This window comes from Phacochoerus africanus, chromosome 9, assembly GCF_016906955.1.
Source record: "Phacochoerus africanus isolate WHEZ1 chromosome 9, ROS_Pafr_v1, whole genome shotgun sequence".
Taxonomy (NCBI): Eukaryota; Metazoa; Chordata; class Mammalia; order Artiodactyla; family Suidae; genus Phacochoerus; species Phacochoerus africanus.
Genome location: NC_062552.1, coordinates 30,730,476 through 30,750,441, shown reverse-complemented (window position 1 = coordinate 30,750,441; position 19,966 = coordinate 30,730,476). Strand labels below are relative to the sequence as shown.

At 43.2% G+C, this 19,966-nt stretch overlaps 1 protein-coding gene across 3 annotated transcripts in view; it reads right to left on the bottom strand.

Moving 5' to 3' along the window:
* Window positions 1-19,966, bottom strand: part of COL21A1 (collagen type XXI alpha 1 chain) — a 203,594-nt gene that overhangs the window by 84,109 nt on the left and 99,519 nt on the right. For all 3 annotated transcript variants that reach the window (XM_047796213.1, XM_047796214.1, XM_047796215.1), the window contains 2 exons: window positions 10,779-10,832; window positions 10,634-10,687 (listed from right to left, as the gene is read on the bottom strand). In XM_047796213.1, the coding sequence (XP_047652169.1) occupies window positions 10,634-10,687; window positions 10,779-10,832 (108 nt within the window). The remainder of the gene's footprint in view (window positions 1-10,633; window positions 10,688-10,778; window positions 10,833-19,966) is intronic.

Sequence of the window (19,966 nt, the reverse complement as noted above, 5' to 3'; positions counted from 1 at the left end):
GATACAAAATTACAAATACACATATGATGCTGGGAGAATTATTCTACCAAAAGCGCCACCGACCTGGACTAAAAGAGACTGTGACTGTTGGAAACTTTAAAGCAATGTTGCCCGGTAGCTCTACTGTTTTTGGCATATTTCTAGCCAGTGTTGACTAGCCCATGAATTTAGATAAGATATAAAAATACGAGAGGTAAAACCTAGAAGGTGGAAAACAAATTACCTCTTTTTAATGGGCATACCATTTTATTAACATTTAAATTTCACTGTCAAACAATGCTGGCCACATATACAGATTTTTGAAATAAAGATCAATGGACAGGCAGCTTGAAGGGTGCAATGTGTTAAGCACAGAATAATACACTAACAATCAAAGAAAATCTAGGGGGTGACATAACTGTATACCTTTACACTCAAAGTAAAGTAACTGTATACCGGTACACCCAAGCTCTGCAATTGGAGGAAAAACCCACTTAGAATGGACCAGAGGTCCTCAAATTATCTTTTTTTTTATGATTATACATCTAATAAGCCAATATACCTAATACCCGAAAATAATAGATATCAGTTAATTGCCATTTAAAAAATTAAACAATAACCAATATAAAATATATTAAGGAAAAGTTCCATTTACAATAGGAACAAAAGAGGTTTAAAATTCCTACATATAAACCTAGGTAATGTTGAGACCCAATACCAAAAATTTTTAATACTCTTCTATTGAGTTTCAATAAAACAAAAAATAAAAAAGGAAGATAAATCATAATCTGGAATAAGAAAACTTGGTGTTGAAATTATGTCAGTGCATCTAAAATTAATCCACAAAGTCAAAGGACTCCTAAATGAAATGTAAATAGGAATTTCTAAAATGCTGAAGAAAAGATACTGAGCTTTATCTGGAAAAATAAGCATGCAGAACGGCCAGGAAAATTTTGACCATAAAGAATAATGAGGAAGGACTAGGCTTGCCAACATTAAATCATCTTATGAAGTGGCAATAATTAAAACAATTTGGCAGAGGAGAAGATGTGGACAGATAAATGGAACAGGGTGGGAAGCCAAAAACATCAGACCCAAGCGCAAATGGAAATTTAGTGATAATGATGGTTTTTCAAGTAAACAGAGAAAGAAGTGAAATTTCATAAATACTATTGTCATAACTGGCTATCCGTTTAGAAGAAGAAAGGGAAAAACACAAATGCTCATCTAACTTTACTACAGATATCAAAAATTTTAAGATTAAAACATAAAATAATAGAAATTCTAAAAATAAAATCATGAGTACTTATATTCAAAATGTTAGCATGTTGAACCTTTCTATTTAGGTACAAACAAAGGAGAGGGAAAAAAAGAAAAATTATATATATAAACATTTATACTTCTGCATGGCTAAAATTCCCCAAACCAAATCAAAATACATTCCATAAGCCAGGAAAAATATTTTCACATAATTCATAACATGCATATAAAAATCAATTTAAAAAATTAAAAAAATTTTTTATTTCTCCAATACAATTTTTTTTCTACTGTACAGCAAGGTGATCCAGTCACACATACATGTATACATTCTTTTTTCTCACATTATCATGCTCCATCATGTGACGAGACATAGTTCCCAGTGCCACACAGCAGGATCTCATTGCTAATCCATTCCAAAGGCAATAGTCTGCATCTATTAACCCCAAGTTCTCAATCCATCCCGCTCCCTCCCCCTCCCCCCTGGCAACCATAAGTCTATTCTCCAAGTCCATGAAAAAGTCAATTTTTAAAAAGATGAACAGCCCAGTAGGAAAAAAAGGATATGAACAAAAAGCAAATTGCAGGGAGGTAACAATATTTTTCCCAGTCACAGAAAAGGTCCTGTATCTTATTAATACAGAAGTGCAAATCCAACCAGCACCATTTGTAACATATATTGATGAAAATTAGAAACTTTCATGAGACCCAGTGCCAATAAGAGTGTGAGGCAAGATGTTTTCACATACTTGTTGTGGCAGTCCTACACACTCTCTGGAAAGTCATAGGCAATTTGCATCAGAGTTTAACTATGAAGTTAACCCTTCGATTCTATAATCAATTCCATTTATGGGAAATTTTCCTATGGGTATGCTCAGAAAAATTTACTGAGAAATATAAACAAAGACGTTCATTACAGTCTTGTTGATAACACACACACACACACACACACACACACGAAGGACAGTAAGGAACCACAGCACCCCTAAGTTAGAGTTGATTTTTTTTTTTTAAGGGCAGCATCTGCGGCATATGGAGGTTCCTGGGCTAGGGGTCAAATAGGAGCTGGAGCTGCCGGCCTACACCACAGCCACAGCAACACCAGATCCAAGCCGCATCTGCGACTTACACCACAGCTCATGGCAATGCCCGATCCTTAACCCACTGAGTGAGCCCAGGGATCGAACCTGCACCCTCATGGATATTAGTGCAGTTTGTTGACCGCTGAGCCACGAAGGGAACTCCAGAGATTTCTTAAAGTGGATAAGAACAGCCCTCACAGTCTGTAGCTATGATTAATCTTCTGTTTGCAGTTTCTTTTCTTTTTGAATTTTCAACTTTCCTCTAAATGCCTAGAGAGTTTGAGTCAACTCTCACCTTTGGCACTTAACATTTACTCTTGGAGAAAAAAAACCCATTCCTGATTCACTCCTGTTTTGTCCCAGTAAATATGATCACTATTTATCAATATCCAAATTCTCTCTACTTCCAAGGATATGGGGCAATCACACTTCCTGATTCTTGAAGTTGGTGCGGTTTACCAAGTTCGCTCTGGCTGATTAAGGGCAAGTGGAAGTGGTTGAAGAGCCACTGGCGGATTTTCCATACACCTGCTACTGTAATTAGTTATAATCTAGACAGTGAAACTTTTGTCAGCCTTTGTCTCCACGGGAGGACTGCGGAGGACCCCTCACTGCTGCTAACAAGGTGTAGTCTGATGAACAACAGACTGCTCTGTTTTAAAATGCTGGAGATGGGGTGGAGAAAAGGGAACCCTCCTGCACTGTTGGTGGGAATGTAAATTGGTACAAGCACAATGGAGAACAGTATGGAGGTTCCTTAAAAAACTAAGAATAGAGTTACCATATGACCCAGCCATCCCACTCTTGGGCATATACCCGGACAACACTTGCCTTGAAAAAGACACATGCACCCATATGTTCACTGCAGCACTTTTCACAATAACCAAGACATGGAAACAACCTAAATGTCCATTGACAGACAACTGGATTAAGAAGATGTGGTATATATACACAATCGAATACTACTCAGTGATAAAAAAGGACAAAATAATGGTATTTGCAGCAACTTGGATGGAATTAGAGACTCTCACACTAAGTGAAGTAAGTCAGAAAGAGAAAGACAAGTGCCATATGATTTCACTTATATCTGGAATCTAATCTATGGCACAACTGAACCTTTCCACAGAAAAGAAAAGAAAATGGACATGGAGAACAGACTTGTGGTTGCCAAGGGGGAGGGGGAGGGAGTGGGATGGACTGGGAATTTGGGGTTAATAGATGCAAACTATTGCCTTTGGAATGGGTAAGCAATGGGATCTACTGTATAGCACTGGGAACTATGCCTGGTCACTTGTGATGGAGCATGATAATGTGAGAAAAAAGAATGTATACATGTATGTGTGACTGGGTCACCTTGCTGTGCAGCAGAAAATTGACAGAACATGTGAATCAGCTATAATGGAAAAAATAAAAATCATTATAAAAATAAATAAAACCCACACAATCTTTCAAAAAAACAAAAAACAAACCATCTTTTTCTTTTAGGGCAGAGGCATTTGGGATATGTCTGTTATTGCAGCCTAACCTAGTCTCTCCCAGCTGATGTCTTGCCTATGACTAATGACAATTTACTGCATATACAAAACTACTGTCACTTTCTAAAATAGAGTAAACACTCTTGAGACTTCCCAGAAAAATTCCAATAAAATAACTATTTTGAAGGGTCCCACTCTTGGTTCCACCTGAGTTTACAGGAGTTGAGAATCAAGGAGAATCCAAGATTCACAGTAAGACGGATCCATTTTCTACAGGTTGCCTCCAAAATTTCGTGGTGGATGAACGTGCCTCTGATGAACTGTTTTAGGTCACAGCTGCAGCTAGGATTCCATCCCTGGCTGGGGAACTTCCATATGCTATGGGTGTGGCCTTAAAAAAAAAAAAAAGCAAAAGAGGAACAAAACACACACATTCTGGCCAATGCAGAAAGATAGAGTGAAAAGAAAGCTGGATTGAGATAAAGAGATTTTATTTCAACTCCTGATCCTTGTAAGAGGGCCTCAGTGTATGACTTGCTCTTCTAATCTCAGGATTTTTTTTTTTGTGGCCATGCCTGCAGCATGTGGAAGTTCCCAGGCCAGGGATTGAACCTGGTACCAGAGCAATGTCAATGGGGACTCCTCAACCCGCTAGGACTTCTTGTGAGGATGGCATGTGACAAGGCTCTCACAAGGATAAGACCGTGCAAAATACGTCTAAAAATAAAACATTGTCGGAGTTCCCATTGTGGCGCAGTGGTTAACGAATCCGTCTAGGAACCATGAGGTTGCGGGTTTGATCCCTGGCCTCGCTCAGTGGGTTAAGGATCTGGCGTTGCCGTGAGCTGTGGCGTAGGTCGCAGATGTGGCTCGGACCCCTCGTTGCTGTGCCTGTGGTGTAGGCCGGCAGCTACAGCTCCGATTGAACCCCTAGCCTGGGAACCTCCATATGCCGTGGGAAGCAGCCCTAGAAGAGGCAAAAAGACAAAAACAAAAACAAAACCAAAAAAACCCATTGTACGCACAGCTGCAAATGCCTTCAAGCACCTACCCAAGGTAGGTGTATCAAAGCCTTACACACCTACCTTGCTCCTTCTCCCCTCAGATAAAAACCAACACTAAGCCTCTCACAGGCTCAGGCCACCCCGACTTCCTGGGAATGGTGGGAATCTACTAAAACGTCCCCCCTCCCCTGGGGCTGGGGAGTCAGCCCTGAGCCAGTCAGGCCTAGGAAAAAAGCAGGTGTCCAAGTCCCTCCTATGGGGTCACTGCCATAGTTTATCAATGACCATGAGGCAGAGCACACCCAAAGTGAAGACAAGACATCAGAGTTGAGAACCAAGAAAAGATGGAGCCGTCTGTCAAAAAGTCAATAAAAGTTGTTAAGCTTCCCCATGATGTTAGTAGAGAGAGAGACACAACAAAACAAAACACAACAAAACACCACCAGGGCAGAAGGGGCACAGCGGTCAGTAAATGAGGCCGGACATGGAGTGAGTGGTTCTTCCTCATAGACTGAGACGCTGAATCCATTGCAGGGCCTTCGTAGCAAAGAGGGAGGAAGATCAGGAAACAATCAAGACTTTGCAGAGGCGTCTCCAGAGGAAGTGAAGAAATGCGTGCACGGCTCAGTACCACGTGGACCCAAGGGAGGGCTGGTCAGCCTAGCCTGGCTCCAGAGGACACTGTGGGAGGCACTGCTGGTGCTTCTTTAGAAGAAAAGCCTCTGAGAAAAGGATGTAGGAAAGAAGGCAAACAGGGTACCACTCCTTCCATAAAAAGTAGATGAAGATTTTCTGAAAACTCTCGGCTTGTGACAACTTCATGATTTCTCCAGATTCAGATGAAACAAAACAGACGATTCTTTAACTACATCTCAGGTAACCAACGTTAAGGTTTAGCGAAGTCTTATATTTCTCCGATTTAAACACATCAGGTTTCCTTGAAGCTGAGGAAGGGTTCTGAACCTCTTAAAGTATCTCTTAGAGTCCAAGGGACAGCTTTAAAGCATGTTGTAAAACGAGTAACTCTTTGGTGGATAAGGGCTCCTTTTCATTTTGTAAATTCAGGGGGAAAAATATGCCAAATCTATACACAGTCTATTGTTTGATATGAGAGGAACAAATGTTACAGTCAGCAAAAAGTGCATGTAATTTTAATTATCTTAAGTGGAAACTCCTACTATGGGAGTTTGCTGAGGAAATCCACAAAATGGAAATTATTCTGGGAAAAGATTCTAATAGAGAACAGGGCTGTGTGGAACAAACCCCCTAAGGCCACATGGGACGCCTGGAAAACACACCCCAAACACAAGGCAAGACTGTTACCACGGTATGTTTTCAGCCTTCCCGTTTCTGAAAGAAACTGTCTTACGGAGGACGAACCGAGACAAAGCCTTTGACTAACTCACTAGATTCCTGTAGCTCCCGGCAAAGATTTTCCTGCAGCCACGTGGGATGTGAGGACAGAACGTGGGGGCGGCACATGGTGATTTGAGGTCCACAGTGACTCTGTTGAAGCTTACACCCAAACAGTGAATTTCGGAAAACAACACTGCAATCACTGCTGGGCTGAAAATAGAGAACTTTACATTCACATACATCTTCCTCATCTTATCTCATTCAAGAGCATGCCTGGCTTTGTAAAATTCACACACTTCTATTTTAAAGATAGCACAGAGACCCAAAGCGATAGAGCAGTGAGTTTAAGATACAACTAACAGGATTATATATCCAGACAAACCTGCAATTCAAAAAGATACATGCACCTGTATGTTCACTGCAGCACTAGTCACAACAGCCAAGACATGGAAAAAAAACCTAAGTGTCCACTGACAGATGAATAGATTAAGATGTACAGATACACAATGGAATACTACCCAGCCATAAAAAAGAATGAAATAATGCCATTTGCACCAACATGGATGCAAATAGAGATCCTCGTACTAAGTGAGGTAAGTCAGAAAGAGAAAGACAAATACCATATAATATAACTTAAATGTGGAATCTAAAACAGGGCACATTTGGAATGGATTAACAATGAGATCCTGCTGTGTAGCAGTGGGAACTATGTCTATTCACTTATGATGGAGTCTGATAATGTGAGAAAAAATAATGTATACATGTATGTGTAACTGGGTCACCATGCTGTACAGTAGCAAAAAAAAAAATGTATTGGGGAAATAAAAAAAAATTAAGATATGGCACAAATGAATCTATCTACAAAACAGAAATAGGCTCATGGACATGGAGAACAGACTTGTCATTGCCACGGGGGATGGAGTGGGATGGACTGGGAGTGTGGGGTTAGTAGATGCAAACTGTTACCTTTAGAATGGGTGAGCAATGGGGTCCTTCTGTAGAGCACAGGGAATTACACATCCCATCACTTATCACAGGGCATGATGGAAGATAGTACGAGAAAAAGAATGCAGGAATTCCCGCTGTGTCACAATGGGATTGGTGGTGTCCTGGGAGCGATGGGATGCAGGTTTGATCCCTGGCTGGCATAGTGGGTTAAGGATCCCGTGTTGCCGCAGCTGCAGCTTAGGTCATGACCATGGCTTGGATGTGATCCCGGGCCCGGGAATTCCATATGCTGTGGGGTGGCCAAAAAAGAAAAAAAAAGAATGCATACACACACTCTTTTCATTATGGTTATTACAGAATATTGAATATGATTCCCTGTGTAAGTAGGACCTTGCTGTTTAACCATTCTTTTTGGCTCTGCCCACAACATGCAGACATTCTCAGGCCAGGGATTGAATCTGTGCCACAGAGTGACACACCAAATCCTTAACCGCTAGGCCACCAGATAACTCCCTATCCATTCTATATATACTAGTTTGATTCTGCTAATCCCAAACTCTCAATCCGTCTCTCTCCCCCTTGGCAACCACAGATTCGTTCTTTATGTCTGTGAGTCTATTTATTTTTAAATTAGGCATTTTACTCCAAGTCTTTTATGATGAACAAATAAAAAGCCCCCCCTTTTATTTTTGGTCTCAAAACCCCAAGTAAATGCAAAAATAAGTAAGTTTATTCGTTCACCCCTTCCTAAATACATTTATTCATTTATACATACATATATTCATATGAATATATATTCGTATATTCCCTCTGCCCCCAAATCAGGCTGGTTGTGTGAATGTTAAAGAAATGGCATGATCCTAGGATGCAGCGAGGTGGCATTTGGAATTCACCCTCCCAATGGATTCCCCCTTCATCTGGAAGAGGTCAGGGGTCCCTTGTGACATCCCCAGAGCACACACCTGGGAACCTGACCTGCTCTGTATCACCTCTTAAGATGCACCTCCATCGATTAAAGGAGGTGGAGATTGACAGCGGCAAAAAGATCCAGAGAGGCCATGGCCCCGGAGCCAGTGGGAGGATGTGTGCCCCTTGGGCCAGAACGACCACCTGCTGCCGTTGCTGGGCCTTCCCTAACTCTCTGCACGTTACAGGGCTGCCCTGAGTGAGAGCATTGTCTCTGCTCCTTTTCCAGTCACTACCCTCCTGTCTTCTCTAACACGTCTTGCCCATGACCCACGCTGCCAGCCCTCCCTATGCGACATCCCAACCTCGCTACCTAGTAAACAGAACAACAAAACAACAAACATTTATTTTAAGGAAAACTTTGTATCAGGGACCCTACTAAGTACATTCTGTAGATGATCTCATTTAATCCTTATAATAAACCATAAAGAAATCCCCATTGCGTCAATGAAGAAAATGAGATTCAAAGGAATCTAGTCATGTGTCCAAGATCAAACAGCTTGCAAGCAGCAGATCCATGAGGAGACCGGCCAGAGGGCCACTCCCAGGCGGTACACCAGCAGCTGCAGTTTTCTGCAACCAGCATCAGCAACCATCAAACATGAAGTGGATGGAGTCCAGGGCAATGCTTCCCAGATGTGAATGCTGTGCACCCTAATTTAAAAAACTTTCAGAATGGGAGAAAATAGTTTCAAACGATGCAACCGACAAGGGCTTAATCTCTAGAATATATAAGCAACTTATATACCCCAACAGCAAAAAAGCCAATCAATCAATGGAAAAATGGGCACAAGACCTGAATAGACATTTCTCCAAGGAAGATATACAGACGGCCAGCAAACACATGAAAAAATGCTCAACATCGCTGATTGTAAGAGAAATGCAAATCAAAACTACCATGAGGTACCACCTCACACCCGTCAGAATGGCCATCATTAATAAATCCACAAATAACAAGTGCTGGAGGGGCTGTGGAGAAAAGGGAACCCTCCTGCACTGTTGGTGGGAATGTCAACTGGTACAGCCACTATGGAGAACAGTTTGGAGATACCTTAGAAATCTATACATAGAACTTCCATATGACCATGTAATCCCATATATCTGGGCATATATCTGGACAAAACTCTACTTAAAAGAGACACATGCACCCGCATGTTCATTGCAGCACTATTCACAATAGCCAGGACATGGAAACAACCCAAATGTCCATCGACAGAGGATTGGATTCGGAAGATGTGGTATATATACACAATGGAATACTACTCAGCCATAAAAAAGAATGACATAATGCCATTTGCAGCAACATGGATGGAACTAGAGAATCTCATCCTGAGTGAAATGAGCCAGAAAGACAAAGACAAATACCATATGATATCACTTATAACTGGAACCTAATATCCAGCACAAATGAACATCTCCTCAGAAAAGAAAATCATGGACTTGGAAAACAGACTTGTGGTTGCCTGATGGGAGGGGGAGGGAATGGGAGGGATCGGGAGCTTGGGCTTATCAGACACAACTTAGAATAGATTTATAAGGAGATCCTGCTGAGTAGCATTGAGAACTATGTCTAGATACTCATATTGCAAAAGAACAAAGGGTGGGGGGAAAAATGTAATGTATACATGTAAGGATAACTTGATCCCCTTGCTGTACAGTGGGAAAAAAAAAGTAATAATTTTAAGAGGATTATAGCTAGAAAATGAGTGCAGTTTTTTTGGTTTTTGTTTGTTTGTTGGTCTGTTTTTGGCTGTAACCATGACATGCTGAAGTTTCTGGGCCAGGGACTGAACCCATGCCACAGCAGTGACCAGAGACACAGCAGCGGTGACAGTGCTGGGTCCTTAACCCCTTGAGCCACCAGGGAACTCCTGAAAATGAGTATAGGTTTTTCTCAGGAGCAAACAGCAGAATGCCTTGAAAGAACTTAGAAATAAAGACTGTGCTTTAGGAATTCAGCTCATCATCTTGGGCATCTGAGCAACTTCAAATGGGCATTTTGGATGTGAACCAGCTCCCTGGACACATGGCTGGATCCATGGGGAGGTACCACCATACTGAACGTATTTAAAGGACATGTACATCAATAGGAAGCTTGGCAAATCTCAGAGCGGTGGAAATGAAGAGTGGAAAAGACAAACGTTGTCTGGGCTCACTGAATCCACACGGGAGAACAGGGTCCAGGAAGCGGGGTCGTAGCAGTAGGTGTCCTTCGAGATGGACACATGCGTATCAGGCCATCTTTGGATAACGTGGAACACGTTCCGCTCATGTAATTCTCTTCCCTCTAAGAAGGGAGCTGCCTATTGAACTTAACCAAGAGGGAGAACAGAGGACCAGGGCAACGCCAATACCTGTTCCATCTGCCCGGGGTCATCTGGCAGAGCCACCTTGAGCAAGTGATGGAAGCCTATGAGCTGGATCAGCCAAGGGCACGGACAAATTCTGAGCCCACGTCTTGGAATTCACGGAGGTGATCACTACTGAATGAGCGTCACCACACACAGTCTCCTTGGTCTTTCAGGGACCGGAACAACCAGACACACCTTTGTCTGAGTGGATTTACCTTTTCACCATCTCTCCCTGGTTCTCCTCTGTACCCCGGAAGTCCGCGTGCTCCCTAAATGAACGGCAAAATAAAATTCTGTTAGTTATGTCTGTTGGTTCACTAAAAATGGTATCTCTAAAATATGGACAGAAGGATCACATACTTGTATTCCTGGGGATCCTGGAACACCTGGGGATCCCGCCACGCCCTGATATCCCTGAAGAAAAGCAAACAAAAAATAATTGATATTTCAACATGTTCACGAAGAGGGGCCCCCCCGTTTCAGAGTTTACTCCTTCTCATGTTGTTACAGCTATGACTTCACCCAGTGACTGTTTAAGAAACCAAAGTAACAAAGTGGCCAATGCTTAATAAGGAATTCACATCCTTCAGTCTTTAGGAACAAAGCCTTGAGTATCTCTTGTTTAATACAATTCTCCAGAAACACTTCACTGAAAAGGAAGGCTCTGGGAGGGAAATACAGAGCTAACGTTCATAGTTCCTAAAGAAATGTTTAGGAGTTCCTGACATGGCTCAGTGGAAAGGAATGAGGAACCATAAGGTTGCGGGTTCGATCCCTGGTCTCGCTCAGTGGGTTAAAGATCTGGCGTTACTGTGAGCTGTGGTATAGATCACAGACACAGCTCGGATCTGGTGTTGCTGTGGCTGTGGTGTGGGCTTGCAGCTGTACCTCCGACTCATCCCCTAGCCTGGGAACCTCCATATGCCATGGGTGCAGCCCTAAAAAGCAAAAAAAAAAAAAAAATTAAAAGAAATATTCAGCACGTTAAAAACATACTCAATATATATTTAAGAGGAAACACCTGATTGGAGGATTAAACAAATGTTACAGACTTTTATTGTATTTTTTGTCTTTTTAGGGCCGCATCTGTGGCATATGGAAGTTCCCAGGCAAGGGGTTGAATCAGAGCTGTAGCCACCAGCCTGTGCCCTAGCCACAGCAACTCCAGATCCAAGCTGCATCTGCGACCTACACCACAGCTCACTGCAACGCTGGATCCTTAACTCACTGAGTGGGGCCGGGGATCAAATCCACGTCCTCATGGGTACTAGTCGGGTTTGTTACCACTGAGCCACAATGGGAACTCCCGGGATTAAACAAACGTAATATACTTTTAAGCCACCTGATTAATGGCCACCTGAGTTAAGCTCTGGAATAAACGACACCTGGATAAATGTCATCCTTCAGGGTACGTATGCAACAGCCTCTGGGCTGCACATCACATTCCTGATGTGACCCAGAAGCATGGCTGTGACCTGTCTGCTGAAGTAAGGGCCCCTTTCCTCTCCACTGCTCCCTACACATTCCTCCAGAAACCAGAGCCTTGGTAAAACAGCACAACGCTTTCGGACGGAGGCAAACTATTCAGCTATTCACTCTTCACTCAGCTCATGGCAACGAAACTCCAAAATAAACCTGTAGGTCCTCAACATTTATCTAGCTTTCCCAGGGATGAGCTGGACCACCTGGCACCTGCCAACATCTACCCTCTTATTCACGTTCCTTCTTTCTCGGATCTCATGGGTTTGGGTACAGTTTTCTATCATCAATAGTTATTAACAGACCTCACTAATGGGTCCAATTACAGATTCATTCTCAAATCTAAACACTTCACTTCTGGAGTTCCCGTCGTGGCGCAGTGGTTAACGAATCCGACTAGGAACCATGAGGTTGCGGGTTCAATCCCTGCCCTTGCTCAGTGGGTTAAGGATCCAGCGTTGCCGTTAGCTGTGGTGTAGGTCGCAGACGTGGCTCGGATCCCATCCCGCGTTGCTGTGGCTCTGGCATAGGCCTGTGACTACAGTTCCGATTCGACCCCTAGCCTGGGAACCTCCATATGCCACAGGAGCGGCCCAAGAAATGGCAGAAAGACAAAAAAAAACAAAAAACAAAAAACACTTCACTTCTGTGTGGCTGCTCATAGATAGCTGCATAGATCTTGTATTCACCCGCTCACTTGTCAGTACATTTTTAGCTGCTTTTACTTTATTTTACTTTATTATTATTATTATTTTTGCCATTTAGGGCTGCACCTGTGGCACCTGGAGGTTCCCAGGCGAGGGGTCCAATCAGAGCTGTAGCTGCCGGCCTGTACCACAGCCACAGCCATGTGGGATCCGAGCTGTGTCTGCGACCTACACCACAGCTCACGGCAACGCCAGATCCTTAACCCACTGAGCAAGGTCAGGGATCGAACCTGCGTCCTCATGGATGTTAGTCAGACTCGTTAACCGAGGCGCCACGACGGGAGCACCACTTCATTTTATTTTAATTTTTGGCTGTGTCATGGCATGTGGAAGTTCCTGGGCCAGGGATCAAATCCTGCCACAGCAGTGATGATGCCGGATCCTTAACCACTAGGCCACCAGGGAACCCCCTTTTGCTGCGATTTTAGAGACATCAGAATTCCCTGCTTTTCCACTCCCATTTTCAAATATGCCTTTTACCATTCTTTGCTAGTTTTAATAACAACAGCAATAATAATAATGGTTGTCTCAGGAAGACCAGTCTCAGGTTATTGTTTTTTCTTTGACATGCACTTGCATTTCTCATTTTGTAAGATGCTCCCAGTCGCTGCGGGAAGGCGGGGGGACTACATAATTTCTATCACCAACCATCAGCCCTTCCTCCACACCTCATTTGGTTATTCGTACAATGTACCTTATGCTTTCTCCAGCACTCCTCAGGCTAAAATGTTGCTCTTGAGTCCACAGCCCCATCCTTAAACATCTTATTTCACCCAAGAACCCATCTCATAACCAACCTTTTCATACTCCATACAAAACAACTGCATTTTTCAGGAGTTCCCATCACGGCGCAGTGGTTAATGAATCTGACTAGGAACTATGAGGTTGTGGGCTCGATCCCTGGCCTGGCTCAGTGGGTTAAGGATCCAGCGTTGCCCCGAGCTGTGGTGTAGGTCGCAGATGTGGCTTGGATCTGGTGTTGCTGTGGCTGTGGTGTAGGCCAGCGGCTACAGCTCCGATTAGACCCCCAGCCTGGGAACCTCCATGTGCTGTGGGTGCGGCTCTAAAAAGGACAAAAGACAAAAAAACCCCAAAAAACCAAAAACCCTGAATTTTTCAAACCCACCATTTGCTCCCTGGGGTGACTCTGGCTCTGTTACTGGATTATGTGCTCCTTTGAGATGAGGGACTGGGTATCATTTATTTGTATATTTTTTGCCTTGAACAGATCATTGGCCACATTTTTTGTTAATCAAACATTGGAAGAATTCACCTCCAAGTCATCCACGCCACACACAAGTGTGAAAAATCTCTTGCCCCAAGAACCATGTTTGCTTGGGTGGCTTCCAAGAGCAAACTGAAATTTAGTAACACCATGTGGCTCACGTTCTCATGGTCAGCGAGAAGAAAGCTGGTGTGCCTGCCACTCTGGTTATCACTGTCCTCACCTCAGCCACTTTGGAAGTAGAGGGACCTGGGACTGCATGTCAGTGCTCACTGCTCACACTCGCCTACACAGAGTTAGCTTACTTTTTGTCTTTTGAGGGTCACACCTGTGGCATATGGACGTTTCCAGGCTAGGGGTCGAATTGGAGCTGCAGTTGTTAGCCACGGCCACAGCAATGCTGGATCCAAGCCACATCTGCGACCTACACCATAGCCACAGCAGTGCTGGATCCTTAACCCACTGAGTGAGGCCAGGGATTGAACCCACATCCTTATGGATACTAGTCAGGTTCCTTACTGCTGAGACACAACAGGAACCCCCTAGTGGCGTTGACTTATCAATGCCACTGCCTAGGGTATTTCTCAGATCCTTCAAAACCCTGTGTGCACCCTCTGGACAGTCTGACCGAACAACACGCTGTTGTAATTGGGAGAAATAATCATCGCAGCGGTGTACATAGTATTTCTCACCTTCCAGCCTCAGGACTTGACATGTGTTAACTGGCTTAATCCTCACGACCACCCTTTAACGCAGGTTCTACACTATCCTCATTTTCAGATGAGGAAACTGAGGCACAGAAGCTGAGTAACTTGGCCAAAGTCACATCACTGGGAAGTTGACAGGGCGGGTGGAAACACCCTCTTATCCGCAAATGCTGCCTGGTCGTTAGACACTATGATTCTAGAAAGATGAAGCAGGTTCAAGGAAGTCCATTTGCCAGATTCCTTTTCAACCGTCTAGCATTCTGAAGACCCAGAGGAAAGGAATGCTCGTAAGATTCCTCAAAAGAAAGTTACCATGGAGACTATTTATCAAAATCGTTGGTCATCAGCAAAGTTCACATTTCATGGATTATTTTCTTTCACTTTTTTTTTTTAAAGTTACGCCAAATGTCGTATCTGCTTTATGACTTTTTTTTCAGAAAGTTCATCTTCTGTAGAAGATCAAGAGTGGCCGTGCTCATGTCACCCTTTCGAAGAAGAGGTAACTTGATGTGTGGCATTTGTTCCAGAGGACACATCATATTTTAATGGCTTAAAGCAACGTGGAGTTGACCCAGACAGTGTTCCCAGCTCACCTCTGACTCACAGTGTGACTGACCTCAGGCAGAGTCGTCACACCCCAAATCCTGGGAAGGCATCGCAGTGAAGTGGAAAGACAATGATTTTTAAAATTGGAAAAGAATTTCTACTCTTCCCTTGACTTTCTGTGGGACTTTGGCCAAGTCATTTTGCTGAGTTTAGCCTCAGTTTCTTCCCATAAAGCAGGAGAATAATAACCACTTCACTTCTGAAAAGAAACACATGGACTCACAGGTGAAAATGTTTGGCAGGCGTGAGCATCTCGGTAAATGCCAGCTGCTCTCTCTTCTTCAGACTCAGTGACTAGCGTATAAAGCATAGGACACATCCGCACAAGCGCATGCTGGAGCCTTAATGGCCACCTCTAGGGAATGAGGAAGGGCAGGTCCAGCCATCACACCCTGGCTTACCTTTTGTTCAACATGCCTGCAGATCTAAGGCTGAACATGGGAACAAGGCCTCTGTGTATTTCCTAATGGCCCCATTTGCTTTGTCTTCGGAAGACTGCAATATAGGAATAATAAACGCTTCCCACGGTCTGAGAGCCAGCCTGGTGCTTTTTAAACGCATAATGAGAGGCATTCTCGAAAACTTAGTTGTATAAAGAAATTCAAAGATTATTTTAGAAGCTAGAGGAAGCATGATTAGCAACAAAGTAAAGAAAAACCAAAACCACATCCAAGCTGGGGATCCCAGGGCAAGTCCCCAGAAGAAGTTGGATGAAATTCGGAAAAACCAACTTCGGATGAAAAAAAAATCAGGAAAATAAAGGTTAACGAGGAGGAATATTTACAACGCAGAACAATTTCCAAGAGGAGTAAGAAATGAAACATTGGTTGACTCATCGCAGGGTACACTAAAACAAGAAAAATGCCCAGCAATAGGAAAAATGCTAAGCTTTTTGTATGGCTTACTGAATACACACATTTTATGTTTCTTCACAGAACTGTGGCTGTCACAGGATCCCTGACTGCTTAATTCTGTTCAACATGAGTTTTGCCACTTGCAATTATTAGCAGGTCCAAATACCCACCCTATCCCCAACTGCAAGATTTCTGACAGTATGTAAGTCTTTTCCATGTTCATGCAAAGTCTCTGTAAATGAGTCATCTTTTAGGAAAAAAATATTCTCGCTGCCAAATTGTAGGGTTGAAGAATACAGAATCCATTTCTTTCCTTCCATGATTCATAGCTACAATGCTCCAGGAAAGATGTATAGCTTTGAAAAGGAAATTAAGAAAATAAAACCATCGACTATGCAAGGGTCACCATCTCTTTGGAGCCCCATTCTAATCATACCGTAAAACATTCTGCTGATCGAAACTTAGAGATCTTTTTTTCAGTCGTGAGGAGAGAGTTACTGGTTTCCTTTAAATACTCTAAACTTAGAAACGAGACTAAAATCTGAGAGAAATTATTTTGGATGTCACTCTTCTTTTTCACATGTACGAATGTGATTTAAATTTCTGCTTTATATTTAAATAGTTTTCTTCAATGTTTCCCCAAGTTCCAAAAGATTTTCTTAGGCACACAGCCGGGGTAACTAGGTAACTAGCATCAAATGTATACTTTTAATGGCCACTGCAGATTCTTCCAGTTGTTGGCGGACTTGATAGCTCTACACAGCTGAGTTCTAAGATGTGTGTGTGAATCTGTCTTTCCAGCACTAACTACTAGAGAGACCAACCGCCTAACCCAACTATGACTCAGGTCGTTTCTATACTTTCACTGATTGCCCTAATTTCTTGAGTAATGGACCACATGAAGATATGCACAATTATGCCCGCAGGAAGATCTCAGATGTTACAGGGGATGCCGGGCAGGTAAGGGAAGCTTTCGGAAAGGACAAGCTCAAAGGCACCGTTAAGGGAGCACAGTGCATCAGTGTGTGCTGCAGGGTGACAGGGTGAGGCACATCCGAGGCGAAGAAGGGGGGTGGGGGGAGGAGGCTGCCAAACAGGACCGGAATGGGGGCTGGAGGGCGGGCACGCAGCTTTGTGGGTCTGATGATGGACTGCGATCTTCACCCAAGCTCCTCGACCAGGGGGCTCCCAACATCAGACGTGAGCTTTGCAAGGTCAATCTGCTCTGCCATGCAGGACAGATGAGCCAGGAGGGAAACGCATGAAGATGAGCTGGGAGAACCTGCAGGAGAGAATGGGAGGCAGGACCCGGGTCCACTCAAGGGGTCCGGACCGTGGGTACCAAGAGGTGGGTGGGGGGGGGGGGCTGGACTTGTGGTGAGATGCTCCAGTCTGGCTTATGTGGCGAGATGGCTGATGACAGCACTGACTGGGTGAGAGTCTCTAAGGAAAATATAGTTTAATACGAAGTAGCACAAACATTTGAAAAATATTTTTATGGATGCATATAAACAATTTGAGAAGCTGTACGCTTCTGGGGAAAAAAAAAATAGAACTTCCACCTCATTATCATCATCATCATCATCATCATTATTTTTCCTTTTTAGGGCTGCACCCGTGGAATATGGAGGTTCCCAGGCTAGGGGTCAAATCAGAGCTACAGCTGCCGGCCTACACCACAGTCACGGCAACGCCAGATCTGAGCTGTGTCTGTGACCTACACTGCAGCTCACAGCAATGCCAGATCTTTAACGGAACTCCCACTTCAAATGAAAGCAAACCATATGGATCTTCTTTGACTTTCAATGGGGTTACATCCAGAAAAACCTGTCTTAAGTTGAAAATATCCTGCATTAAGAATGCATTGAGTACACCCAGCCTATCCATCACTGTGGCCAAGCCCAGCCTGCCTTTAGCGGCTCCGAACACTTCTGTTGGCCTCCAGTTGGGCAAAACCATTGACCTCCACATTGCTGGCCCTGGAGAAGATCAACATTCAAAATCGGAAGCACAGTTTCCCCTGAAAGCATGTCGCTTCTGCCCCATGGTAAAGTTGAAAAATCATGACGTCAAAACACCCGAAATCGAGGGCGGTGTCTATAGGTGAAACTTAATCCGAATCTAAGTCTCCCTCCCTGAGGTAAAGGGGGGTGATGATGACGAAGTAACACCATCCACTTTCCTATAACAAGGTGCCTTGAGTTGAAGCACGTGGAAGGAAAACATTGCCTTGTTTTCACAATCTCTGCAGAGACAGCTCTGTCCTCAGACACAGATTGGGTCACACTTTGGTAAACTGCCTTGTTCTCTGAGAGAGGCTACACTTAAAGTTATGCCAAGCTTCTTTCAAAAGAAGAGGGCACAGCTTTTTAAGGTAACAGATCATCAATGTAATAATTCTTATTTTCCAACCTAAATCTCGACACTTAGGCTTTATGTTCAAAGGATGAGGACAGCTAACCTCATTCCCTCTTGACCCACTATCTTTTCTCCATAGTGCTGCCCACTCTCTGATATGATTTACTGATTTATTATTTTATCACTAAGAATTTATTATCTATCCTCCCCACTGGGATGTGAGCATCAAAACAGCAGGATATGTTTTCTGTTTTGTTCATTCTCTACTCCCTTAGTCTAGAAGAGCGTCAGAAACACAGTAAACACCCAACAAATATCTGGCCTGTGAGTGGACGAATGAAAGAATAAATAAATAAGCAAACATATAAATATTGAGTCCAACCAGGCACCACTATCCAGAGCTCTGAGAATAATAGTAGAGACAGGTCTGCATTCATGCAGATTCCAATCAAAAGACCACGCAATGTAGGCAGAAACGGACCTTTAAAATCACAAATGCTATTTTTCACAGAACTCAAACAAAATATTTTAAAGTTTGTTTGGAAGCACAAAAGACCCAGAATAGCCAAAGACATCCTGAAAAAGAAAAATGGAGCTGGGAATCAGGCTCCCTGATTTCAGACTACACTACAAAGCAACAGTCATCAAAACCACATGGTACTGGCACAAAGACAGACATATAGATCAGTGGAACAGGATAGAAAGCCCAGAATTAAACCCACGCACCTACAGCCAACTAATCTATGACAAAGGAGGCAAGAATATACAATGGAGAAAGGACAGCTTGTTCAATAAGTGGTGCTGGGAAAACTGGACAGCCACATGGAAAAGAATGAAATTAGAACACTTCCTAACACCATACACAAAAATAAACTCAAAATGGATCAAAGACCTAGATATAAGACCAGACACTATAAAACTCCTAGGGGAAAACACAGGCCAAACACCCTCTGACATAAACGACAGCAACATCTTCTCAGATCCACCTATCAGAGTATTGACAACAAAAACAAAAATAAACAAATGGGACCTACTCAGACTTCAAAGTTTCTGCACAGCAAAGGAAACCCTAAACAAAACAAAAAGACAACCCACAGAATGGGAGAAAATCTTTGCAAGTGAATCGACTGACAAGGGATTAATCTCCAAAATTTATAAACACCTTCTGCAGCTCCATACCAAAAACACAAAGAAGCCTATCAAAAAATGGGCAGAAGACCTAAAAAGACATTTCTGCAAAGAAGACATGCAGATGGCCAAGAAACACATGAAAAGATGTTCAACGTCACTCATTATTAGAGAGATGCAAATCAAAACCACGATGAGGTACCACCTCACACCAGCTGGAATGGCCATCATCCAAAAGTCTACAAACAATAAGTGCTGGAGAGAGTGTGGAGAAAAAGGAACACTGTTGGTGGGATTGTAAATTGGTGCAACCGCTGTGGAAAGCAGTATGGAGATTCCTCAGAAACCTAAACATAGAACTACCATTTGATCCAGCAATCCCGCTCCTGGGCATCTATCCAGAGAAAACCACGACTCGCAAAGACACATGTACTCCGATATTCATTGCAGCACTATTTTCAATAGCCAAGACATGGAAATAACC